The sequence below is a fragment of the Coffea eugenioides genome, chromosome 7 (genome assembly GCF_003713205.1).
Source record: "Coffea eugenioides isolate CCC68of chromosome 7, Ceug_1.0, whole genome shotgun sequence".
NCBI classification, from domain to species: domain Eukaryota; kingdom Viridiplantae; phylum Streptophyta; class Magnoliopsida; order Gentianales; family Rubiaceae; genus Coffea; species Coffea eugenioides.
In genome coordinates this window covers 39,210,147-39,222,530 of record NC_040041.1, presented here as the reverse complement: position 1 = coordinate 39,222,530, position 12,384 = coordinate 39,210,147, and the positions used below count along the sequence as shown (strand labels likewise).

Genomic DNA, 12,384 nt, shown 5'->3' with positions numbered 1-12,384 from the left:
AAAATTAAACTACTAATGATTTTACCCACGTACAATGCAGGTGCAGGGTACAACTTACAATAAAAGAAGATCTTTAGTTTAGATTCAAGCTACAACTTATTTAATTTATTATTATCATCACCACCATCATCGTCAACTTGTCAGTCATTATTATTATTGTGGAGGGGCCAAAAAGAAACGCTTTGAGTTCCCGTTCACATATTTCTGTACCTTTCCAATTTTTCTCGCCCAAAAAATCGTAAATAGGACTATAAACTGTTAAATGCAGACCGATACTAAGGTGACAGTCAGGAATTGGATTATGAACTGTTAAATGCGAATTGATACTTAGGTGACTGTCAGGATATGGATTTGGATCCGAAATTCAAGTTTACTCGACAAAATAATGCAATGGCCTATAATGAGAGTCCAATTTCATCTCATGAGTAAACAAAAGCCTTTGCGAAAGCTACTAATATTAGTGAAGGAACACAAATTACAAGTTTAGAGTTATCCACGGAATAAGCTAGCTAATGTCCGTCAATCTCTCTCTCTCTCTCTCACAAAGCAGTTTGTTTACCTTTCTTCATCATATTAAACAATTAATGACACTAAGGACAATGAATAATTTATAACAGTTGATTGACATGACCCAATCCCAGAAGACCTCGATAGATCAGGCGTCCTGTTAAGCATAAATGGGTAAAAATTCAATGGAAATCTGGAACCATAGAAACGAAGATCTCTCACCCAAGATATTTAGATTCACAACTCACAATATTGTACACCTGTTGAGCCCCACAGCAGTGAAAAGTCTTTTGACTTTAGGCAACAATCCCAACATAAAACTCAGACGAGTTGGAGCAGCAACCTGCTCAATATCCTGCTCGTTATTATTAACTAAATCATGATGATGTTCATCATTGTTGTTCTCAGTAGCAATTTCTTCTCTCTCTCCTACTCCAGCTTCTGAAATTTCTCCAGGATTCTTATCAAAGAGTCCCTTAAACTGGTAGCTAGCCCGCCTATGCACTTCCTGCTTTGCATCCAAGTATGCAATTAAAATTTTAAGAAAGCAATGTTAACACACAATTTGTAAATCAACCAACCTGTTCTTCCTTTTTAAGTTTGAGAAGAGCTGCTTTTGCAGTAGGCTCAGATGACTTGTCAATACTCATCATCTGCATAGCAATCCAAAATGCAACTTGAGGAGGTATATAGCTATGGTACCCAACTATTATTAACATAGAAGACACAATTACCTTGTTAAGATCATTTCTTGCCTCCTCAAAATCTCCAGCTGTCATGTAGGCCATTCCACGTCGATAGAGAGCTTTCACATGAATAGGATTTGCATCCAATACCTGCATTACAAATCAGTTGTCAGAGCAAAGTTTGACTTGGAATGAAATCACCCAGAGTGATCAAACTTAAACTAAGAGGTTTCAGTAGAACACTAACACGCATCTTTTTCATACATCTGGGAAACTTTTAATTTCGGAGGCAAGTTATTTACCTTGTTGCATTCCTCAATAGACTTCCTGCAATCTCCCATTTTCAAGAAGCATGCAGCCACATTTAGATGCAACAGATTCTGGAACAACTCAACCAGAGAACGCCATTAGAGACCGACTATTCTAGATAATGTGAAAGCTACGCGTTGAAAATGTCATCAATCCAGAGAGACATGTCTATTAAAGTAGCAAGCAGATATAAGCACTCTTACTCTTGTATCTGAAAATTCTTTTCCCTCGTCATCATCTTGAGGATTAACATGCTTAAATTCTCGCAGTACCTGCCAAAAAGAACCCAACACCACTGTTCTAGATCTTCATTCAGTTCAACATAACTTCTTAGCAACTACTTTAAGGAAAAAAAGGGTCACCACGTGCTATTTATCCTGATTTTATCAGCAAGAACTGCAACTACGTAAGGTGGGACAGAAGAACAAAACTAGTTGCATAAAACCAACAAAAGTAGTATCTGATTTCCAAATAAACAAGACACATAATGCAAGCTTATATTTGAACAATGAATGCTCTATAAGTTGATAAAACATAAAGTTATCAAGACTGAATGAGTTACCACATGCCTTCTCATACTTTGCCTTGGCAAGTTGATATTTTCCTTCTTTGAAAAGCCTGTTACCCTGAAAAGGGTATACAGAATAAATGAGCTTCATTTGGACAATACATATTGTTATGCATGCAAGAAGTCTCAAAAGCCTGCCCTAATAGATAGAAATTCACTCTAAGTGAAGTCATGTTTAAATGAGGCCCTTCAATAGACCATGTGGAAATAATAATTCGACTGTGGACACTGAAATGACCGTCAAAGTCACTTAGAATAGTGCATGGCATCTATTAACTAATAACCACAATGACAGATGAGGACAACTGATAATTCTCATACAATGCTAATCACAAGAAATGATGATAATAATGGATAGCAGCAGTGGTAAAACAAATAATATACATTGACAAGGAAAAAGACAATATGAACAAATAGTACTGAAAAGGCTGAAAATAATATTCCTCAGAACCTGTCCAACTAGATTAAAATCATACCGTGCCTTTGATCTTCTCAACATCTTCCATTATCTGCCTGAAGTTGAAACCAGTCCAGTCCTGCAACCAAAAATCTTGTCAAATAAGACTTAATCATTTAATGCAACAGGAGGATGCACAATGAGAAACATGAAAATATTAAAGTCAAATGAGACTGTCAGCCTGTTCGATGCATACACCAAAACTTAACTGGTTGGTATCATCATTGAACCAAATATGATAAAATTTTTATGTTACTAATTCTAGAAACATAATAGAGGGAACTAAAGAGGCATTGATCTATGGGTCCTCCACTGCCCGTTTCCTTAACTTTCTTATGCCCAACAGAAAGATAAAACTCTAAAAAGGAGTTCTCTATCAACAAGTTTATAATCAGAAAGTCAGCCCATTTGGACCATAAAAAACTGTCTATTCATTCTCCACTAACCTATCTGCTACTTAAGGTTTCACAATGCCACCCAAACTTAAATGAAGAAAGCATAGAACCCTGACTCTTTTTGCTGGTCATGTCCTCAGTAGGGCTGTAAACGAACCAAGCCCTTAACGAACAGTTCAGGCTTGATTCGTTTAGGGTTTGATTTGAGTTCGATTTTCAACGAACTCGAGCTCGAATTCAAATAGGAATTAGGATTCATTTATAGTATCAAATCGAGCTCGAACTCGTAGATATTCAGCTTGTTAAGGCTTGATTTGATTCAAATAATTTTTAATATTTTTATATAAAATAATTTAATAATATTTTTATAAAATTATATATTTATTATTTTATCATATAGATATTATATATGTATTCGTGATAATATAAAAATTGAAGAACTGAATAAATTTTCGAGCTCTCGAATTGAGCTCAAATCCATTGAATGTTAAATCAAATAGAACTTGAGCTTAGATTTTGAGCTCATATAGGATTAGAGTTCAAATTCGAGCTAAAGTTCAATTTAATCAATTCGTTTATAGCCCTAGTCCCCAGTGTAGCAGTTACCATACTCTCCAATTTGCTTTTATGGTCTACAATTCTGTTAATTTACAATGAATGACCAATCATTCTTTTCAATCTAATCCTCAGAAACTAGATGCTCCTTAGAAATGTCATAAATCCATGATACAACATACATCTATAGTAATAAGATTCTTCTTTAAGTTTTCACAAAAGAATACATGTATCACTTAGTTACCTTTGGCATCTCAAATTCAAGAAGCTCAATCTCCCATTGGATATGTGCACCTTCAGGAACATTAGCTGGCCTAATGATAATGTTAGAAGAAATGTCAAAAGGATGCTGTGCAATAATGCATGAAGTTTCAGAAAGAAAGACATAAAGCTAAAATATTAAGGACTACCCATGCATTTTCAGATTATACATAGCAGGCCCAACCCAATGCTTGAGGTTCCTGCCAATGAGGTCTGGGAGTGCCTAGGTTTTTATGGCCTTAGCCCCACACAGGCAACTTCTCTATTTACCATGAAGTCTGAGGTTACCCATTGAGTAATTTTACTTTTGTGTAAAGACTACTATCATTCTCATGCAAAACATTTTTTCTAAGCAAATTTGTTATAACCTTTGAAACTTGTCATAGGCATATTCAGGAGGACATGTGACAAGAGCTAACTCTCCAGGCAACATCAGACGAACACACATTTCAAACCCTTCAGGTACCTACACACATTGCAGAAGATGAAATTTGCAATCAGACTTAAACATAAGATCAATAACTCAGTGCGGTGTCCTCCCTTGCATCTATGCAAGGCATGGAACTAGATACCTAAACCGATTTGAGGATAGTAGAGGGGAGAGGGGTGGGGGAAGGACAGACTAGAAAAAGAGACATTTGAAATGTGTGCTTGTGTATAGTAACTTGACTTACAAGCCCTTCCCCAGAGCTGAACTCCAGAGGCTGCCCATGATTATCAACTTTTGTATCATAGAAAACTGTCTTTGCCCCATTAAGAAGAATGCCTTTGTAATGGACACGTAATAAGCTATCATGAAGAGGGCAATCCATGGGGAATTCACCTAACCATGAAGAGTTAAGAAAAGCATAAGACGTTATTATTTAGTCAAAATCAGATAAAACCTTGAAACTCCTGTAAAGATATGACAAAGTCATCGAGATACCCTTTTAACCATTCATTTGTAGCTTATATGCATATTTACACACATAGAGACTTGATAGTTGGAGGGAGGCACACAAAAAAAAAGGAAATATAACAGGATAAGCAGTCAGAAATTCAGCGCTATATTTCACAGGAAATATGAGCGTAAACATTCAGGCCCAAAATGAAACTATGGATGTCTTTGAATTGTCTAAAAGTTCATCAGATCTCGGATTTGACAAATAACAATATGTCATAAGAGGTTCTAAGTTCAAAATATGCAAAAACATATAATGCCGATCTCCAAAATGTAGAAAAAGGAAAAGCAAACCTCTTCCATCACGAATGCGACGCTTGATAAGGCGTCCATCTCCAAGCACATCACGGACCTACAAATGCCACAACCAGAAGTTAGAACATCCTCTGTCATTTCGCTACCATAATAGATTGCAATACCGCATTAACAAGGCATGCTTTCCCATGATTCATGGACATAATGAAATGTGATTATTCGGAATGCCATTTAGTAGAATTAATTTTTGAAGATCCAAGAAGTCCCTAGTCATTCCCCATAGACAAGAAGGATGACATTCATGATTCAATGAAAAAAGAGCAAAATTTAACCATTTCAAACTCCAACTATCAGAAATTTATATACTAACATTCAATCAAACACATCAAAGTACTACTGCTGGAGCGTCATGGAACAACTCCAAGAAAAACAGAGGGGAAAGAGAAGGGATTAAGGCTCCTATAAAATTTAAATTTGAAGACATCATCTCAGCCACAGTCAAGTACACAAATATGATTATCGACACATATACATGTTAAAAAACAAACATGCGCGGCATGCTCTGGGCAAACTAATGAATATATTAAACGACTACAGGTTTGTGAAACTCAATTTCTACCTGAACAAAGTGGACAAGTTCCACCTCAAAATAAATTTCTTCCACTCCTCCTAAAGCAGAAATCAGAGGAGTTTCCGTTATATGTTGACCAGTAACATAAATTACTGCCTTCTCACCACGTGACATTGTTCCTATTCCCATTTCAAGCCCTTTAGGTATCTATGTCAAAATACACAAGAATATAAGAATAAGTTTGAGTGAGTTGTCATGACACAGGCAAATAGGAACTGAAATTTTAGGAAGAAAATAAAGAAAAGAAATGAGTAACTAGGATAGTAATTTCACAAATGTGGAGAACTCAGTAAAATGCTTATTTTGTAAAGAGATGACATAGGAATAGATACACAGGAAGAACAAGAATCAAGATAATTAAGCATGAACCATAAAGAAAAGAAATGGAACAAAATGGTATAAAACTCACCTCAGATTTTCCCAAAGTAAAATGCACTGGTTGCTTAGCACGTGACAAGACCATTTTTCCTTCCCCTGACCTTGCTGAAATCCTAGAAACAAAGATAATATTCCAGTTTCGCCAATGTCAATTATCAAATATCGACTACAACATGATCATGGTAAAGACGAATATGACACACATAGCAATCAAGAAAGGCAACAATCAATTCCTACCAAGCTTTTACTTCATATGGCTCCCTTGGTGTTTCCCAGCCCTGTCCTTCATCTATAACCTGGTCAGGAAAAAGAAGATAAAAACCACTAAACTTGTGAAATGCACTAACAAAAATCAACTTTGGTTTCATTTGCTTTGTACTTCTTTCCATAAGCTTTTCCAACTACTTCGACCCCAATCGCCTGAAGTTTGTTATCACAACCAATATTAATAACCTACTTTGGTTAGCATCTAAACTAATTTCCTCCGACATTCACCACTCCTGCAAGATTTTGTTTTGCTTAACATAAATAGAGCAAGTTCTTGTCAACTACTTGATTCCAAATAGAGCAAGTTCTTAAGCATTTAGTAAAAGAAAAATCCTTGAGAGCTGTTATATTCACTTAGCTTGCAAAGCAGGTGAACAAAAGTATTTCTTTATTTCTTTTTCGAGTACTTGATTAGCAAAACTCCATCACACTCTTTCAACTAATCCTTTCCAAAATGTGGTGAGTACACTGAACCCGACAGGCTATCTCTCTTGCAGTATTATTTACATTTCCTATTGCCATGCCTTTAGTAGATTATTTGTTGACTAACGATGCAAACTGCACCTAAAATGGAAACATTGAAGAATTTACAAAATTTTGAAGCTGATTGCCAATTTCACCTTCTTCAACACTCCCAAATCTTCGCTGATTACCTGAAAATTCAAAAGATTGGAGCACATCTTAGCAGAATTAGATGGGATCTGAGGGCCAGACATCACATACTTATATCCTGAAGAAGACATGTAGGAAAATAACAAAGTGTAAGATATTAGACAGCAAAAGGAGAGACGAGAAGACACAAATGCCCAAACACACTAACAAAAATATAGTTGGATTCCATAGAGAAACTTTTAACTATAAAATCGCATTGGTAAAATAGTTGACCAAGTGCTTTTTACTTTATAATCCATTCTCTAGGCTTCATTATCATCCTCAATATACTATAAGAAATGCTAAAACATCTATATAAATCATCCGAAAGGACTCAAAACCAACAGTGCAGTCAAACTTATAGAATAACCAACAATATCCAATAGAATAACAGATTGCACGAGGATTAAACACCAATATCCAGACTTGGTTTGAGTATTACTTGAGAAATATTATATAAAAACAAGCACACACATACTGGAAGACAATACAGAAACCGACTTGTCATGGGAAAACGAACCATTGAGGTATTGTTTCATTTGTCTTGAATTTGGCGGCTCAAATGAACAACTTATTCTACAAGAGTTTTCTAGACCAAGTACAGGCATATATTAATGAAGCCATCAGCAAATTACCATGGTTAAGGACATTGTACAGAAAGATATTCTCACACTTAATACCAGTAATTGACGAGAGGACTATGAGAGCAATTCAATACAACAATTCTTTGCTGAAACATCAAGAAATCAGAGTGACATGCATAAGTTTTGTACATTTAAAAGTGATACAACATAGCAACTCATGGACATATGCTTGCCTTGACTTTTGAGAAATCTATCAGCTCTATCTCAAAATGAAGTTCAGAATCCTTTGGGAATCTATCATCCACTGAGACAGGGCAATCCTCCTCCCCGTAATGCATTTCAGGTTTCATCTTAAACTGCAAGCCAATATCACAAATCCAACTAAAAAGATTAGCCAAACGATGTTTCAAAAGTAGTGGACACTTTTAGGCCCTAGCCAACAACTGGAATATTCTCGTCCCTTGGGCACTTTACAATGCAGATGTCATGAGTCAGATTTCTGTTTTTGCTAAGCTAAGTCATTGAATTAAATTTAAATATTCCCAATGTCCTGAAAATTTAAAAAATGATTACAAAAGAAGATGGAGTAGCAGGCAACTGCATAAGAATCCAAATTTCCTGAACACACCTGCATTTTACACTTTTAAAAAAGGTTTGACATGCAAATATGTTTCAATATTGCAACTCAGTCATTTAACATTTTTTTCCTATATGACATCTGTAGTGCTCCGTCCCACACAAGCTTCCAAGTCTTCAACTAAAGAATGAAACAAAATAAATAAGCAGAATTTTAAATATTGCTTTGTGGTCATAGCCCAGATATACGAGTTTTTACATCATCACAGTCTATTATGGTTGAACTCATTAATAATGGTACAATGTGTGCAACAATAGATTAAAAAATCTTTAACAAATGAAAACATACAGCCCAACCCAAAAAAATGAAACATCTTTTTGGGCCTACAACAGTAATACCATTCGATCCCAATTTTACAAAAGAAGGTTGAGATAAAGACCATTGCAACTTCACCCGTCAGCATGGTAGGGATTCCTTCCAACAGTCCTAATATCATCTTGCTTTTCCCCAAAACATGCCTAATTGGAGCACCATTGCCTGTCAAAAGAGGACAAAAAGCCTTTCATAATCAATAGGAATGTAGAAAGTAGTTTTATTACCAAGGGAAACACTATATCTTAACAACATCCAGGTATAACTGCACCATTAAGTTAACAAAAACAGAAAGATATCCCAGAAGCCCAGTATAACGTTGCTCTCCCATTCCAGATGTAGCAAAATAATCCGCATGGATATTCAGACAGCAAAGGAGCAGCAGAACTGTTATGACAAGTTCACATAGCAAGAAACTAGAGTAAACCCAGAGAACAGTCTAGCTTCTGAAAAACACATGCACTGAAGAGGTTTCAGGTGACCCATCAGTTGCAATACTAGTTCTAGTAAAAATCAGAGTTCTAAAACCCTCTATTCTTAATTTCTCCTAAAACCTTCCCTTTTGCTTTCCAGACTTCTATCTTGTATCATAATTTTACCACCACAGTAAGATGACAGAATTGATGCTGGAACTCACCTCCAAATTCTCTTCTTGTTGACTGGATAACAACACCATCCAAGGTGCGAATTGTGCAATGATAAATGACCTGCATATTGGTGCACAATTTATTAAGCATCATTTGGCACCATCATAGGGGGGACATGGTTTTGTCATGGAAGTAGTGTAGGAACACTTAATAGGTTGTTGGCACTCGCAAGTTACAGCCAGACGACGTCCAACTAACAAAACTATTCAAGACAAAAAATCCACCAACCTGATCACCGTCAGTAGGGGTCACTTCTCCGCCCCCTGGCCTTATCACAGCTTTCATCAAACTTCCCGGCACAATCTTCTTCTTCCTATGCATAAGGAATTACTAAATCAACACACAAGCAATAACAAATTACACAGCAATAAGCAAAGGTAATAGATAAATAAATAAATAAATATAAACAAACAGACCATTAGAGAAAGAAAAGACGAAACGGAAGAATATTTGACCTTTTATCTTCATCAGAAGTAGGTTTTTTCTTTTGGGTTTTATAATCTGGCAGCCTGTCTTCATCCGTAGCCATGGTCGCCCGATTCAACTCTTTCTCGAAGTTGTAATCTTTGATTTCAGAACTTGAAGAACTTGAACTTGGAATTAGTTAAAAAGCCGAGCAACGAAAAGCCCTATGCGAAGATATAAGACTATAAATTAATCACAGTTAAATTGGAGGGGTGCCAGGCATGTTCATCATACAGAGTTATAGACGGTAATTAAATATTCAGTATACTATTCTCATTAGTTAGAGATAATATCAGAAACGTCTCTTGAGGTTTCTCCTAATATCACTTGACACCCTAAGCTTTTAAGAATATCACTTACCTCTCTTTACAACTGTAAAAAAACTATAGTAACCCTCACTTGATACATAATTTGCATACCGAATAAATGGAGCTCAAAAAATTTTAAAAAGAAGAAACAAAAGTCACTTTCTTCTCTTTCTCCTTTGTTGAACATTCTCTACTCTTTTTTTTGGATGACTATGCGATTTTTTAATTTATAAATTATAGTAAATTGAATTTTGTTTATTTTTTTACTTTTTGTGATTGTGATAGAGTGGGGTATGATTTGTAGAACCCAGAAAATTTCACAAAAATTATATAGGAGATAAATTTCATAAAACCAATTTAGATGGGGAGGCAATTTACACACATCTATATCTATATATATGACAGAGGGGGTTTTGGATAAAGAGCTTCCAAAATTGTCAAAAGTCTGAATGCTATTTTAATAGAATTTTACATTTTTATAGTTAAAAAATGTTTATCTCTTAACTAATCCTATAACAGCTCCTACAAATCTTATAATCATCATCACGTTTTTCCCACATTTCTACCCAGTTTTCCCCGCTAATCCATAAAATTAAAACGCCTAAATTTTAACTAACAGGTAATAATCACCCATGTAAAATGATATCTGCAAATTCCAATTCACGTCTCACATTTACTATTGACACTTACCACATCACTGATAGTAATGACTAACTGTTAATTTAAGAAATTCGCAACTATTAAAGTCACATATCGAAAATTTAGGAGCCTTTATAAATTACAATTTTCACAATTCAACGTATCTTATTGTTATAATATATTTTAGTCTTATAATCATTCACAAAACTGATGATCACTAATCCAATTTACCCATTTCATTTGTCATTATATAAATTAAATACAGTGAAAAAAATTATGTATCATACTTTCACCATGGATAAATCTCACTTACAAACATTTCAATCAGTGATGAAATCAAGATTTTTTTCTAGAGGGGCTAAACTTTTTCCTAACATAATTATTTTTATGTGTTATGTTTAAAATAATTTTCATCTATTTAAATATATGACATCTAAAAATATCAAATGTGGGGGGCTAACTTTGTTTTACACAAATCTTTACACAACATGAATTAAAATTTTTAAAAGTTGGGGGAGAGGGGAGCTATGGCCCCCATTAGCCCCTGTTGATTCCATCATTGATTTTAATGGCGTCTTAATTTCAAACCTACAAGATTACAAAAGAGAAAACAACTGATCACAAAATGAATTTTACACTATGGTGATTCCACTCAAATATTTTAAGAAGGTTCAGCAAGTTCACTTCTAAGAATACAGGTCTCACTAAACACTTTTTTGTAGTATCATGAAATTATTTTTATGTGTTATATTCAAAATAATTTTTATTTATTTAAATATATGACATTTAAAAAATCAAATATTAATTTTAATTATAAAGGGAAGTAAAAAATAAATAACTTTTTAAGAAAAAAATAATTCAAAAGTAGTTAATTCACACACACACTCACACATATATACATATATATATATATATTCTCATAATATAAACTAAAATTGTAAAAAATTAGGAGAACTAACTTTGTTTTACACAAATATTTACACAACATGAATTAAATTTTTTAAACTTGGGGAAGGGGGGAGCTATGGTCCCCATTAGCCACCATTGGTTCCATCATTGATTTCAATGGCATCTTAATTCCAAACCTGCCAGATTACAAAGGAAAAAACAATTGATCACAAAACGAATTTTACACCATGGTGATTCTATTGAAATATTTTAAAAAGGTTCAGCAAGTTCACTTCTAAAAAATACAGGTCTCATTGAACATTTTTTTTATAGTATCAACTCCACAAAATTCAACAGAGTCAACAGAGTTAATTAAACCACAAATATGGATTTTCATACTAAAAGTTGATTGATGTAAAAAATGTTCGCATCTTTGTACAAAGTTATCAAATCGAATGCATAATGTTTGTAAGTATTTCATTTTGAAGTAATTTTCATCTATTTAAATATATGACATTTAAAAATATCAATTATTAACTTTAATTATAAAAAATAAATAACTTTTTTAAATAAAAAAATTAATTCAAATGTAGTTAATTTACACACACGCGCACACATATATACATATATATATTCTCATAAGATAAACTAAAATTGTAAAAAATTATGAGGGCCAACTTTATTTTACACAAATATTTACATAATATGAATTAAAATTTTTAAAATTTAGGGAGGAGGGCTATGGCCTCCATTAGCTCCCATTGGTTCCATCATTGATTTCAATGACATCTTAATTCCAAATCTGCAAGATTACAAAGAAAAAAAAACTGATCACAAAACGAATCTCATACCATAGTGATCCCAATGAAATATTTTAAAAAGATTCAGCAAGTTCACTTCCAAGAAATACAAGTCTTACTGAACATTTTTTTTGTAGTACGAACTCTACAAAATTCAATAGAATTAATTAAACCACCAATATTAATTTTCATACTAAAAGTTGTTGGTGTAAGAAGTGTCCGCACCTTTGTACAAGATTATCAA

The 12,384-nt window shown here is 34.1% G+C and overlaps 1 protein-coding gene across 2 annotated transcripts; it reads right to left on the bottom strand.

Moving 5' to 3' along the window:
* Positions 1-422: 422 nt before the first annotated feature.
* Positions 423-9,706, bottom strand: LOC113778714 (peptidyl-prolyl cis-trans isomerase PASTICCINO1). Of its 2 annotated transcripts, none has more exons than XM_027324194.1 (20): positions 9,496-9,706; positions 9,269-9,353; positions 9,031-9,100; positions 8,461-8,558; positions 7,678-7,800; positions 6,830-6,862; positions 6,180-6,238; positions 5,974-6,055; positions 5,553-5,711; positions 4,973-5,030; positions 4,413-4,561; positions 4,107-4,204; positions 3,722-3,791; positions 2,547-2,606; positions 2,065-2,128; positions 1,706-1,797; positions 1,496-1,573; positions 1,242-1,343; positions 1,089-1,160; positions 423-1,015 (listed from the first exon to the last, which is right to left on the bottom strand). In XM_027324194.1, the coding sequence occupies exons 1-20, from the start codon at positions 9,567-9,569 to the stop codon at positions 752-754; spliced, it is 1,890 nt and encodes a 629-aa protein (XP_027179995.1). In that variant the 5' UTR covers positions 9,570-9,706; the 3' UTR covers positions 423-751. The 2 variants fall into 2 exon arrangements, with proteins under 2 accessions (XP_027179995.1, XP_027179997.1); XM_027324196.1 differs by having other exon boundaries at positions 1,706-1,774; positions 2,072-2,128; positions 9,496-9,705.
* Between the last annotated feature and the right edge of the window lie 2,678 nt (positions 9,707-12,384).